Genomic DNA, 14,363 nt, shown 5'->3' on the forward strand with positions numbered 1-14,363 from the left:
CACTGTTGTAAAAGTCACATGCATGTGATCTCTCTCAAAATATGGAATTTTCCATTTAATTGTTGATTGTCTATAACTAAAACCACAAAAAGCAAAACCAAGGATGGGGGGGCTACTATATTGCTGTCAGTCATCTACAACTTATGTAGTTGTAAGATAACTCCCTAGAATCAATTAGATAACACGAAATGGTGTGATATAGACAATGATACATAGTTTTCTATGGACAAGTTTTTCTCTACATGGATCATTGACAATCTTATTTACTTACTCCTAAAACTCTGCACCTGGTCGATGCCCCATAAATACTTGCTAAATGGGATGAATGTCAGCATTAAGCTAGGCCCTTCACGTGTGTCATCCTGTTTAATCTTCCCAGCAACTTTTTAAGATAAACATTATTCTCATTCTACTGAAGAGAAACTAACTTGCAAAACATTATGCAGCTACTATGTCTTACAAGGTTGGGGTGAACGACAGTAGAAGATTTGACTCAGGCCTATGATTAGAAAATACCTCTCTGTATCATCTTTCTCTTTCTCTTTTATCTTTCTATTTAGTGTATGTTCTTTTTATATACCATCACCGGACCATCTGCCTGTAAATCAAGGGATGTTTATGTTGTGTTGAAATAACATGTTTCCCTAATAAGCATGATACTGAAAATCCTTGCTTTAAGAAAAATAAATGAACAGCAGCACTTGGGAGAATCTAAGCACAAACAAGAGACTCTTGAATGCTCTTGTTCGCAGCCTTGCAGATTAGCACAGGGTATTTACCAGCCCAGACTTTTGTTTCCACCTAGGTGCTCTTTCCCAATTATCAGGATAACAGCTAGATGAACTCAACACTGCTTCTGTGTGTTGTGTTGTTTTCACAGAAGTCAGGGAAGCACTTGGAAGCACAGCGGCAGTTCACACTCACCGTATGCTTGGGGTGACCCCAGACTCCCTCCACAAAACCATGATGAGGCAAATGTTATAATCATCTCCTTTTTATATCTGAAGAAAATGCAAGTGATCTAGCAGCCTTTACAAAGTCACACAGTGATGTTGCAGCTCTGGGCTTGGATCTGGCCTTTGGAACCACTCCCCTGTCTTCTCCCTGAGTCACTCTACATCTGTACAGATGTACAGATGAGGTGGTGCTGAGCTTTACTTTGTCCATGTATCTTGATTTTTTTTTCCTTCTGGTACTGGGAATTGAACCCAGGGATGCTTAACCACTGAGCCACATCCCAGTCCTTTTTATATTTTAATTTGAGACAGGGTCTCACCAAGTTGCCGAGGACCTTGCTAAGCTGCTGAGGCTGGCTTTGAACTCAAGATTCTCTGCCTCAGTCTCCCAAGTCACTGGGATTAACAGGTGTGCGCCACCATGCCTGGCACATCTTGAATTTTTTATAGACACTTTGCCCTGGTTGTCATGCTAGCCTGAGATTTTCACCAATTCCAGCATTATGGGTCTGATAATCACTGATTCGAGTCCTGGAAACCATCTTCTGACCACCTGACCCTTAGGATCATTCTACTGTACATTCATTCCAAGGGAGCTAAGGGCCAGAGAACAGGGGAAGAGTGGGATTCTGAGGCCTCCAACAGGTGAAAGTCAAACAGATGTGGATCAAATGTTAATCTGAAATTATTCTCTCTGTTCCCCAAGTTCCCAATTCCCTTTCCTTGCTTGCCAGAAAATAGGCTTCTCTCAGAAGGAAGGGTATGTTTTTCAACACCTCCAGATGACACATGATATGGATAACAGCAGGACACGGCAGGCAGAAGGTCTAAGTCCATGGTTGACCCTATTATTCATTTAACCTTCGTGACCACCCTCTGAGACAGATACCATTAGGATCTTTATTTGGGAGATGAAGAAGTAAAGTTGAACAACTGGCCCAGGGTGAGCAGTTTGCTCAATATCCCAAGAGAACTGCATTTTCCCCAGCGCAGAGGTGTTTCCTGTGGCCAAGAGTGCCACCAACAGCAAAGTGACACTGTTTGACCACACACCTCATTGCCTCGCACTTTTCTCAGGTCACATGGCACAGAGCCTTGGGAAGTGGGCCTTTTACCCCATAAGCACTGAAGCATGAGATCTTTCATCCTGAGCGGTGTGTGGCTCACCTTCCTCAAGCCATTCAGAAGCCTCTCTCTCTCTCTCCACATAACGCTCATCCCCAATAAGGGATAGCACTGCTCTCAAATAAGATCGTGAAGAGGCTTTGCCATGACTGTCACACAAGCATTAAGGGACATTAAACAGTCACTCTAATCAGTCAAATGGTTACTGACTGACTGCTCACTTTGTGGGATAGAACAACTGCCCCTCTCTGGACTTCTCCTATATACTTACAGGATCAACAAAAAAAATAAAATCCAGACAACTGTAATCTAAGCTAAGCATCCTCTCTGCCTTCAGGACTTCTGGAACCTCATCCAAAAAGTTCATTAGCTCTAGCTGAGGGGAGATACAAAGTGTAATGATGGACCACTTTAATGCTTGAGAATTTAACTCTCTTAAGGACTCAGCTTGAGCTACCCCGAGGGTGTTCTTCGTCTATTTAGACATTGTCAACTTGATTAGCAGAAATCTAAAATAATCTAGCTCAGCTTTTACGACATATTTAGTGTTAGAACCCTCCTCACAAATTGAGTTTTCTGTATGAATGGAATACGTCAAACAGATGTAAAGGGAACTGGTTTGAGTGACACACCTACCTCGGCCCAGAAAGCACTGCCCTTCTCCTTTGGCAGTCAAGGACTCTGAGAAACACATTTTGAAAACCATCAACCCATTCCTGCTCCAGGGAAAGAAGTATACAGCAAAAAGAAAAGTTTTCTGCTAAAGTGTCCCTTCTCAAAACAATAGGAGTAACTAGGGCAGGGAGAGGGATTAGGGTTTCTCAAGGTAGGTGGTGGGTTTGGAAAAAGGGTTGGAGTTTGGAGTGCTCAGATATTCCACAGCAAGCCACTCTCCCAGGGAGGCATCGGTTTTCTCTCAAAGGAGAGGAAAGATCTGGACTAGACTCAGACTTCTCAACATTTCTCCCATACAAAGCCCTTAGAGTGGTGTTCTTCAGATTTACTTTCATTGTAATGTTTGTGGACAGTGGATAGAGGTAGAGCCTCAGGGCAGGAGGGCAGGTGAGGCTGGGAAAAGACCCCCCACTCCAATCTGTTGCCATGGTGGGTGGTATGCTTGCTCCATCTCAGCCCCCAGCTGAAAGACTGACTGAAGGGCCTTGCAGTTCACTCTACGGTCCTATTTTCTGCTTCCAAATGCCTCTCAATTCCTTATATAGTACTCCAATACTCGATCTAAACCAAGTCTTAGTTTGTCTCTTAAAGGAATTCATCAGAGGGGTACTGATTAGTATTATACTTCACTCAGAAATTTGGAACATCACAGGGTGTGGACACAAGAGGATGGTCCTCAGAGAAGTGATGGCTAGACTATGAGCGGCAGGAAAAGTGACTTCCCACCATAGACTTTGCTACATATTGGAATATGAAAGAAGAGCTCACCAGTGAAAAAAGTCAATAAGCTTTAACTAAAATAACACTAGAAATAAGAAATAAAGAGATTTTCCTATCTAGAAAACTTTCCTGCTTAGATCCTTATAGGGGTCCTATAACCAAGTTGCTTTGGAGGACTTCCTCTTCTCTCTAGGATTGCTTTGCTCTTCTTTTCTTCAGAATCCCCCAATTCCTCACCTTGAATACACTTTTATATTAGACACTCAAATTCTCAGTTTTCCCTCAAAATCACTTACATTTGTTAAATATCAGGGTTCATGTGAATCTGGAGTTTATCACCCTTTTAGAGTAACCCCATGCCAGAAGGTTTTAGCATGAAGAGGCTGTTTCCCGGAAAAGCTAAGGGAAAGGCTGTCATGATGGGGTGGGGGTGGGGTGAAATATCTCGGATACTGCATACTTTACCAGTTATGTCATGCTGTTTGAATGACTCACTGTAGATCTGATACTGATTCGGACAATGTTTCTTCAACCACTTGCAGACGTCCTGCTGGGTCCATAGAGCCACTGGTTTTGACAGCTTCACTGTAGATGACTATAAGTAAAGAAGAAAAAGAAGGTCTGTTAATGCCGGCCGTGCGACTAGGAAAGCACTAGGTTGAAAGTCCTGGAGAGAGGATTCCCTGATGATAATTATCTGGCTCTTGTCTTCCTTGTAACCTCTACAGACCTCAGTATTGTTAAAAACCACAAAGAAAAGGTCCCGGAAGGGGAGGCCATGAAAATTATACTTATTCTTGAGTTATCATCTCTACTGGGAGAAAACCCTAGGAAGTCGTGTTTTCTACTAAAAATTCTAACAACAAGATAATGGGGTTACTAAGCAAGTAATTAAATTTAAGGATAAAATTGCAGCCCCCAAGGACCTTTCTCTCTACTCAAAGAATGCATCCATCTCTTGTCTCCAACATCCCTAGGGCCTAATACGGTGCTTGCCCCAGCAGGTGCGAATAATTATTTTAGGACTGAAAGCTATAGGATTTAGATACTTGCATACTAAAAAGTGCAAGATGGCCTGCAGGATCTGGACTTAGGGTGACCCTATAAAGCCTAGGACCATTAGTTATGCCACAGTGGGGAAGCCAACAGTCAATTCTGCCAGCATGTAGAGAATGGTAATAAGATAACAGAGTAGTTAGGCTTTATACAGAAGCCAGCTAGTCAAGGCCTTTTATTGCTCACTGGTTCTTTCAGAGATGTGTTTCTAAGGGAAAATATAAAAACACACAGAGGTGTAAAGGTCCCAGCCTTTGAGAAAAGGTGGATTGCAAATACATTTATTAATAAGCATTGACTTTGTCAGGGCCTGGATCTCAGGCATTCGGTTTAGGTGAGATGAAAGCATTAGCATCAATATTTATCACTCTGGATCAGTGGTTTGCCAAAAAAGTAGGTCTCTCATACTGATAGTTCTTTAAAGGGTCTTGAGTGGTACAAAGATCAGCCCTTAAATATCACTGCCCTTCTCACTAGGTATCATTTTCTTCTACTTCTCTTTCCATCTTTCAGATTAAGGCAAGGAAAAAGCCTTAATTTGGAAGGAGTGTGATTTAGCATCCTTCAAACACTACCTAATATTTTTTTTTTTTTTTAACAAAGAGCAGGTTTCAGAACCTGTAATAGAAAGCAGCGAATCTAGTTACATCTGATTATTCTTCTTTTTACTTCGATTACGTTTGAGGCAACCTTTACTTTATGGCAAATAAAATATAATTCATTTTCTGTAGTAATATCTAGTTTGCTTTTTTTTGCAGGGGGGTGGGGTACCAGGGATTGAACACAGGGACACTCAACCACTGAGCCACGTCCCCAGACCTATTTTGTATTTTATTTAGAGACAGGGTCTCACTGAGTTGCTTAGCACCCCACTGTTGTTGAGGGTGGCTTTGAACTCCCGATCCTCCTGCCTCAGCTTCCTGAGCCGCTGGAATTACAGGCATGTGCCATTGCACCCAGCTCAAGTTAACTTTTTAAACAAATTTGAATTAAAAAAATAAACACAAAAACAAAAACAAAAGACTTACTACCCCAATTAAAAAAAAAATTAAGGAAAGAATGGTACACATGGTGAGAAGATAATAGTAAACATAGTGGGAGGAATATGCAGTGATTCCAGTTTGGAAAGCACAGTGCTCAGGTATTATTTTTTATTAATATATTTCCAACTGAATGATTCTTTAAGTCGTCACAAAATAATCACAAAAAAGTACTTAACCACTTTTCTTGTACAGTGATATGTTTCCCCTTTCACTCTTAAGCACAGCAGATTCTATTTTTCAAATATGACTTTGTACATGTGCAGGAGGGTGAGGTTATATATATATCACTATATGATTTCATATGTGCATGTAGTCATACATATCTTTAACTATATACACACATATGTATGTGCTTCTCATTCAGTGTGACTGATCTTATTTCCACTGATATTTGGGATTGACATTTCTAACCACTTGAATTTCAGCCGAGTATGTGACCACCAGGACCAAGCGATACAGTGGAATTGATGTTATGTGACCTCTGAAGCTAAGTCATAAAAAAGAGACAGCTTCTGCCTGGCTCACACTCTTGGCACTTACTCTTAGAACAGAGCTGCCATGCTATGAGGAAGCCCAATCCATGTGAAGAGACCATGCAGAAGAGTTTTTGCCAATACTCCAGCTAAGGTGACAGCTACTCCCAACCACCTGACAAATTATTGAACAAGCTTCAGATGATTCTACCCTCAGCCTTTGAATCTTTTCACTGAGGACCTGAGGACCCCAGACACCATGATGCAGAGACAAGATTTCTTTGCTATGCCAAGTGAATTCCAGACTCATATAATTGGTGAGCATCATAAATAATTGTTGCACACTACCAAGTTTTAGGGTAATTTGTTTTGCAACCCTAGTAACTAGAATACTACATTGTATGCTCAGTGAGGAGAGCAGCTGCTACAACTTTATGTTCCCTAGAGTACATTGCATTTAATAGATGCTCTGCAGAAATTTAATATATGCACAATGAAAAAGTGAATGAGTTAATGAAATAAACCATTTTTGCTGAATCTGTGTTCCCAGGCCCACTGATTGTTTCTTCTTCAGCAAGTTTCAGGTCCAGCCCTCCCTGCTCTTCCCCCACAGTGTGTTGTGCTTACGTGGCTCCTAATCAATCAGCATGGCTGCCTCTGTCCACCACACTTCAGTCCTGAGTCTGGGCCACCATTTTCCTTCTAAGCTCTGTGTGAAAACCATATTGATTGCTTCTTAATTTTAATAAAAAAGGAGAACCTTGGGCATGGTGAGTACAAATGAGTATTTTTTGTTGTTGTTGTTCTTGATGTTGATGTTCAGTCTTTTTGGACCACCATTACTATCTTTCCTTTGCAGAATTAGGAAACCAGCATTTAAGATCTTTCAGGTGGCAATGCATTTACCACCGTGTTTCACAAGTCAGCACCTCTGAATCTGGCTCTCTCCTGCTCTAAAAACTTTCCTTCAGATTAACTGAATGAGTTGAGAGCTGACACATCATTACCCTGAAACTCTTGCAAGTTTCTTGCAAGTACAGCTAATCACATTTTTTGAAGACTCCTATAAACCAGTCACAGAAGGCTGTAAATTAGGATGGGAGAGGCAGGGAGATGGAGTTGCTTATACATCAATATATTAAACTTCCTTCTTCCTGAAAGGTCATTCTTTAACTGGCTCATTTCCTACACAATAGAAGACTCCACACCAAGACTAACCCATTCTGCTAGGCTTCAGCTAAAGATTTACCCAAAGTGGCTAAGTCAACTCAGAACAATCCTTACCAGCCCACCACATATGCATTTGTTATAAATTTTCCTTTCATCATAAATTCAGTAGTTCTGAGGCTAACAGTCAAGGAACTGGTTCACTTTTCCTTCAGAATATATTCTTGCTAATAACTCAGTATCACTTGTTTGGATAGGAATAAACACAAAGCTTAAGATTTTATAAACCCAGAGGGATATGTCTCCATATAAACTGGTATAACAAATGAAACGGGGAATAAAGATTCCCACCATTAACAACTGATGTTTATCTCCTCCTAACTAAATGGCAATAAAAGTATCGACCCTATTTATCAGCTGATTCGTAGCCTTGGTTGAGTTATAAAATTGTTAACAGTTTGCTGCACATTAACTTGTTAAGCCATTATGACTCCAGTTGTTTCTGGGTCCTCAGAGCCAGTCTTCATGTTTTTATAAAGTCTGAGCTTCGACTCTCATAGAGCCTGGGTGAGCCAGTAATCCCTCCTTCCACTGTCATGGCCTGATGCCCAGCGGCAGGGGAATGAATGCATCATCAGATGTCCTTAAGGATCTCAGTGTTTGCTTCTGTGTGCAGAGTGGAACAACAATGGAAGACACATGGCATTTAACATAATGTCCCACTGAAGGCGGGAACAGAAGGCTGGAAGGCGCTACATCGTTCCACTACTCTCTCCTCCTCTTCCTCCCTTTACATCCATCACTAGATGATCATTTTCTCTGATATGCTGCCAAGTCTTTATTTATTTTTTTTTAATTTCCTCACAGTAGGAGCCTCAACCAAGATAATAATAGTTCATAAAACAGAGATAAAACATTTCACATTTACTAGGAACAGTAAGCTAATAAGAAAAAACATCCTGCCCAAAGGCAAACATTAAGAAAACATTTACTCCAGTTTTTTTTTTTTTTTTTTTTTTTTTCCTCCATGTTCACTTCTACCACATCATTCCTGGATTTACAACCCTGGAGACAATTTTGGTTTGTTTTGTTGCCCTTAAAGAAGCCGGAGGCAGTTTATTATGGTAACCCACATGCATTATGATACCAAGCAGAATTCCAGGCATTTCCTTTCTGAATTGGTCCTGGCCTTTCTATAGACAAAAGGAAAATGCATTTCAGATGTTTTTAATTTCCATTTTATAGGAAGGCTTTATGCAAAATACACATTCCTAAGGGGAAGGTTGTTTGCAATTTTTTTTTTTTACAAATGATTCTTATTTTAATTTACCCTCATACAATAACTTCATCTATATTTTATAATAATTTCTGATTTGTGTTTAGCTGGAAAGAACTCTAAAGCATTTAGATTTAAGTAATCTGAGGTAAATGTGAAGCTTTTCTGCTAAATAATAAGAATTAAATGCTATAAAGAAGTTAGTATGGAAAGGACATATTACAAAATGCCTTTGAAGTTCAATTTTATTTTCTAATTTAATTATCCCTTAACTTATCTTTTTGCCATATAAATTCTCTTTTAGTTTACTGGGTTTTGATTTACAAGAGAACACTGCAATTTTAAGTTCCCAATTGTCGTATAAGCTCTTAACCAGGCAAACTTACATGAGACCTCATCAGTAAATTGTGAAAAAGTAGAGAACATTCAGATGGTTTCCATCCAATAGCAGGACAAGGGTCCATTATGGCCAAGAACCAGAGAGTGGCAAACATCTTGTCAGAATCTCATTATATGCCACCATCTGCAAACTCTAAGAACTCTCTTCCCTTGTGATCTTGCAACTTTCATTTTTTAGCTACTTGTCCTCTCTTTTGCTGGCTACCATTGTGCCATCTTACTCAAAATTGTAGAAAGAGAAAGAGGAAAAAGATTGCAGAAAGAGAAAGGAGAAGAAGGAATAAGAGGGAAAAAAGGAAACATACAATCAACCACTGATGTCTACTTTAGCAGTTTTTAATGTTCATTTACCTGGACAAAGGCAGAAAGGTCCTCTATGAGGCAGAGGAAATGCTCAGCATTTGAGCTAATTAATTTTGAGTACTAATAGTGCCCTCTTCTGTCACTCTAATTCTTTCCTGGAAGGAGGTGGCTAGAAAAATTTTTAAAAATTTATCTCACCTATTTTATCTGATTCCAGGGTGGACTGAGATTTACTTTTAAGGCTCATTCTTGGTTTGAACCAAAATATCTTATGATGGATAAAGCTGTTAAACTTCATGTCTTCCTAAAAGAAGGCATCTCACTGCTACAAAGTTTCCAGGTAAACGATAAACACATTTCCTCGAGGGTGAATGAAAGATGGATAAATGTAGTGCTAGTTGACAATTCTTTCATCTTTGCTGCTTTCACAGCAACCTGGATCATTTCTGGCTTCCTAAACTGTGATGCTCCTCTCTGAACAGGGTTAACAGTTCCTAAGTAGCAGCACTGTGGAAGCACCATGAGCAACTTTCCCAAATACATTGTGCAGCATCGTAAGATTTCTTTCAACTGTTACCCACAGGGCATCGGTTGCAAACCTTTTACTTTCCATTTTCCTCCCATAGCCACTGTGACTAGCTCCTATTTCTTACAAAAGGTAGTGTGCTAAATGTGCTAACTACAACAATGAAATCCACTGATGGAAAGCCTAACTCTTTATTCTGACCGGGTCACATCATAAGCTCAAGCTGCAATTGAGACATCTGACATTTGGAGTCTTCTACAAATGATCTGCTGCCAAACCAAGGATCTCTTATCTTGAATGTAGATTTTTCTGGACCTCAATTTCTGTTGCAGGTGTTAACTCATCATGTTGAGTCTTTATTAACCACTGTATTGGTTATTCTCCCACATTTGTGTTATCCATGGTAAAAAAAAATAAAGATTATTTGATGACTTTGATGACTTTGAAGAATATACCAGAGTCCTATGACTAAGTTTGAGGGTCACTGTGCTAAGACATCATTGTGGTGGTGTATTTAAAAAGCAAAACAGGTAAAGTTAACTTGAGAAAATATTTTCTCTTAATTTGCCTATATCAAATTTAGTGAAGGTCTTTTTCATTTCTAAATGCTGAGAAACACAGGCTCACAGAAATTGAAAGTTTAAAGGAATTTGAAAAATCAATTAATTCAAGTTTAAATTTAATCTGAGAATCCAATTCACTGTAAGACACCTCAAATAGTGGCTGGTAGAGCTAAACTCTGATGACTGTATCAAGTTATATAAGCAAGAGTGTGTGTGAGTGTATGTGTGTGCATTGAAACAACTTCATGTGGATAAATCTACATGCCAGTCAGTTCCCTAATTGAAAATGATTATCCCTGTCCCATCTTTTTTGCTACAAGAAATTTGGGGAAACAATGATCTAGATTTAAGGTTTTCCCTGAAAATTCAAAGCATTAGAAAAGTATATCCTATGAAAGTGGCCACTCATAGCTAATCAGCATTCATGGTCTAACGTTTTCTTTCACACTGAAATTAAAGTCAGACCTTCATTATCTTTCTCACTGATTGAGACCCACCTTTAAAAAAATGCAAAACAAGTTTCCTTGCTACCCTCTAATTTCGATTTCACACAGCAAACCAGTGCTCTCCATTAGGTCTCATGGTCTTTTTATTTCCTTACTATTAGATAGGCTGATACATCCCACAGTTTTGTCTCCAGCCCACTCCTCTCCCTACCAAAACCTACATGCAACTGACCACTTCACTGGTCCAGGTATCCAGTGTGTCAATACCTCAAACTCACCGTGTCCAAGATGAACCTCCTATTCTTCACCCCCAAGACTGTTCCATCTGCCACTTTCAACATCTCATCTGATAGAAATCCATCTGATAAAAACTCTTATGTGATAGAAACTTCCTCTTGTTGTTGAGGCCTGAAATCTTGGATTCACCATTGATTCCTCTTTCTTTTATACCCCACATCTCATCTACTGGAGAAACCCGAGGGTTCAACTTTCAAATACATTGAACTCCATCTCTCTAATCACCCGCACTGCCACACTCCTGACTGGAAAATCTGTCTTGCCCCACCCAGAGTGCTGCCCCTGGGTACCTGATACACCACCAAGGTGTATCTTCCTTGCCTTCATTTTGAATCTTGGAAATGGCTTACAAGGTCTCACACCACCTGGCTACCCAGCATCTTTATTAATTTTCCTGCTCCCTTGCTGTTGCTAAACAATGCCAACGATGACTACTTCTTAGCTTGCTCTTCCCCTAGACACCATGGCTAATTCCTCACTTCCTTCAAAACTTTGTTTGAATACTCCCTACTTAGCAAGTTCTATCCTGATCTCCTTTTTAAATAAAGCCAACTCCTCTCTGGGACTTCCAGGACCCATGACCTCACCCCACTGTTTCTTTCCTTATGACAAGTATCATTGAACATGCTACATAATTCACTCATTTTATCTGTTTATTATCTGTCTCTTTTCACTGCTTTGTACTCTGCAAAAGGGCTGGGGTCTTATTTTGTGAAGAATCCCAAACTTTGGAACAATGCCAGGCAGAAGACAGGCACTCAATAATTACCTGTTGAACGAATAGAAGAAATGTCTGGTCTGTCATCATATATCACAGCTCCTACATCCTTTGAGTGTCAGAAAACTGGTGCAGGTCCCAGCTGTGCTCCTAACATTCTAAGGTTGGGACTAAAACAGCCTTTCCTCCGATTAGATTTCTCATATACTGAGCCAAAAATGCAGAGGTAGTCTAGCACTATAATTCTTAGCAGGATAGCGCACATCTCAGCTCTTCATTTTTTTTTTTTTGTTTCAGTGGACATAGAGAGTGATGTGATGAAACAAGCTTGGCATTTGGAATCATGCAGACCTGGAATGAAGGCCAGCTCTGGCATTCACTAGAACTGTGCACACTGGGTCCATCACTGAACTTTTCTAAACATGTTTCTCAATACACTGCAGTTAATTCCTACCCATGGGTTGTGCAGATTTAAAATGGTTTATCTAAAGCATTTACCCAGGGCCTGTCACAAGCCATGTGTTCAGAAAGTATGTCTTAATAGCTCTTGAGTGGCATTAATATGCTCTTTGGCTGGATTCTCCAGGCTGATTTGGAGGACTGGGAGTGCAGCACGGTGGACCATCTGGGGAGACTGGGTGACGTGAATTGTAGGCATGGTGAGATGATGTTGGGTGCAGTCACTAAGACAGAAAGGAAAACAGTTGATAAGGAGGAGGAGGAGAAAAAGGCACAAGAGCAAGAGGTAGGCACAGGACCGAGAGGAAAAATACAGAAAGAGGGAAGAAAAAAATGATACCAAATCAAGAGAGGTGAAAGGATGCTCCTCCTTATTTGGGCAACTCTTAATTATCATTAGAACCACAGAAGCATCACCTTTTGATTTCCAGTGAGATACTGTTCATTGGTTTCCCCCTGAGATTTGGAGTCAGCCTTTCCCTATTTTCAGAGACATCATATGAAAAGTGTCCTAATCCCATGCCAAAGATACAGACAGATGCCCCAGGGACCTCATAGAGCTATTTATAAAGGTATGCTACCCAGATGTGTAGATGCTGCTGCTCAAAAGCAGTGAAACAGATGCTCCCAGGCAATGCTGGTGAGATCTGCTGGTCCTACATGCATGCTGCTGGGCAACGGGTTTCCAGCAACAAAGGAACAAACAGATGTGTACAGGCAGTCAACAAGGAACAAGATGTCTCTGGCATCCTGGACAGCTCTGGTTATCAAGACCTGCTCCTCCTATTGGCCCAGATGTGCAGCCTGTCAAGAGAAATACAGAAGGAGAGAATCACACTGTACTTTGTGTCTGCTCTGTCTTAGCAGGAAAATCCATCACTCATCTATGTCCTATGGGAGATGCAGTGTGTGCAAGGCACAAAGACACACGTACGCTGAGAAGGTATCTTATGAGCAAAAACCCCTGTGTGAATGTTAGACGAATAAAAGTGTAACAAAAACAAAAACTAAAAACAACTGTAGACTAAAAAAAAAATGGTTATTGATCATCATTATCTCATACTTCAATGATTCCTTTGGAATAACAATATATTAGACTGATTACAAGGATGTCCTCAGTGCAAAAGGGACCACAAGCACTATGATTGGAGGTCCTCTGTTGTGAGTTGACATCTATATCCCCACCTCCTTGGTCTGAAGGAAAGAAGGGGCTATGTGGCTTGCTTTAACAAAAGAATGTGACAGTGGTCATGATGAGCCAGGTCTGAGCTGAGAACTCCAGAGATCTGGCAATCTTGCACATGTTCTTGCTCTTCTGAGACCCTGTGAGAAGGTGCAAAGTCAAGGCTGACGAAAACAGGCCTGGGAATGTGCAGAAGAGCAGGCTGGTGCCATTCCAGACAAAGGATGAAGACCATGTTGTAACAGAGCGTGACAAAGACTGTTTTGAGGACTTCAGATAAATCACCTTTAATCTTCCCAACAACCTACAAAGAAGTTATTGCACCTAGTTTATAAAGAAACAGGCTTGGAGAGGTGAAGGAGCGCATCTGGGGTTACACTGCTAGTGAATTTCAGAGCTGCATTCTCTCCAGGTTTGTGAGAACACCACACTCCATTCTTACTTTGCAATGTCACTCTAGCTTGATGGATATAGTGGAAAAAGGAGGATCAGAAATGTGAGTTGTCTTATTGAGGTTCCCATTGATAGACTACTTTTTTTTAGGAGATGGATAATCTTTATATGGTACAGGAAATTTCAATGCCTGGAATTGATTCATATTAAGAGATGGAGAATATAAATATCACCTGATCTTTACAGTTTATGGAGCAAAATATTTTGGCTTTTTTAAATTACATTTAGGACAGTGCCTTCACATAATAGATATCCAATAAATAGAGCTGCCATTTCTACTGATTTCCAACTCGATAATTACTTATCATTTCATACTCGGACATATAAATGCTGGTTCATTACTGGAGATCCTAAACATCTATTGACTTCTATATCCTTTATTCTGTATTCTTTTTCAAAAATTGTGGGAAAGACTGCAGTAACAATCTTTTAATTACTCAATTCAGATAAATCTGATCAAAGACAATCCTATCTTTGTCCTCATCTGGGTATTCCAAAAGCAGAGCGGGGCTCAAAACCAGTCTT

At 40.2% G+C, this 14,363-nt stretch overlaps 1 protein-coding gene across 2 annotated transcripts in view; it reads right to left on the reverse strand.

Moving 5' to 3' along the window:
• SAMD12 (sterile alpha motif domain containing 12) overlaps positions 1–14,363 on the reverse strand; it is a 406,706-nt gene that overhangs the window by 238,425 nt on the left and 153,918 nt on the right. Inside the window, exon 3 of one of the 2 annotated variants that reach the window (XM_079143462.1) lies at positions 3,972–4,071. In XM_079143462.1, the coding sequence (XP_078999588.1) occupies positions 3,972–4,071 (100 nt within the window). Of the gene's footprint in view, positions 1–3,941; positions 4,072–14,363 lie in introns of both variants that reach the window. The other variant, XM_079143461.1, reaches the window with a different exon arrangement.

This window comes from Sciurus vulgaris (genome assembly GCF_902686455.1).
Source record: "Sciurus vulgaris genome assembly, chromosome: 1".
Taxonomy (NCBI): Eukaryota; Metazoa; Chordata; class Mammalia; order Rodentia; family Sciuridae; genus Sciurus; species Sciurus vulgaris.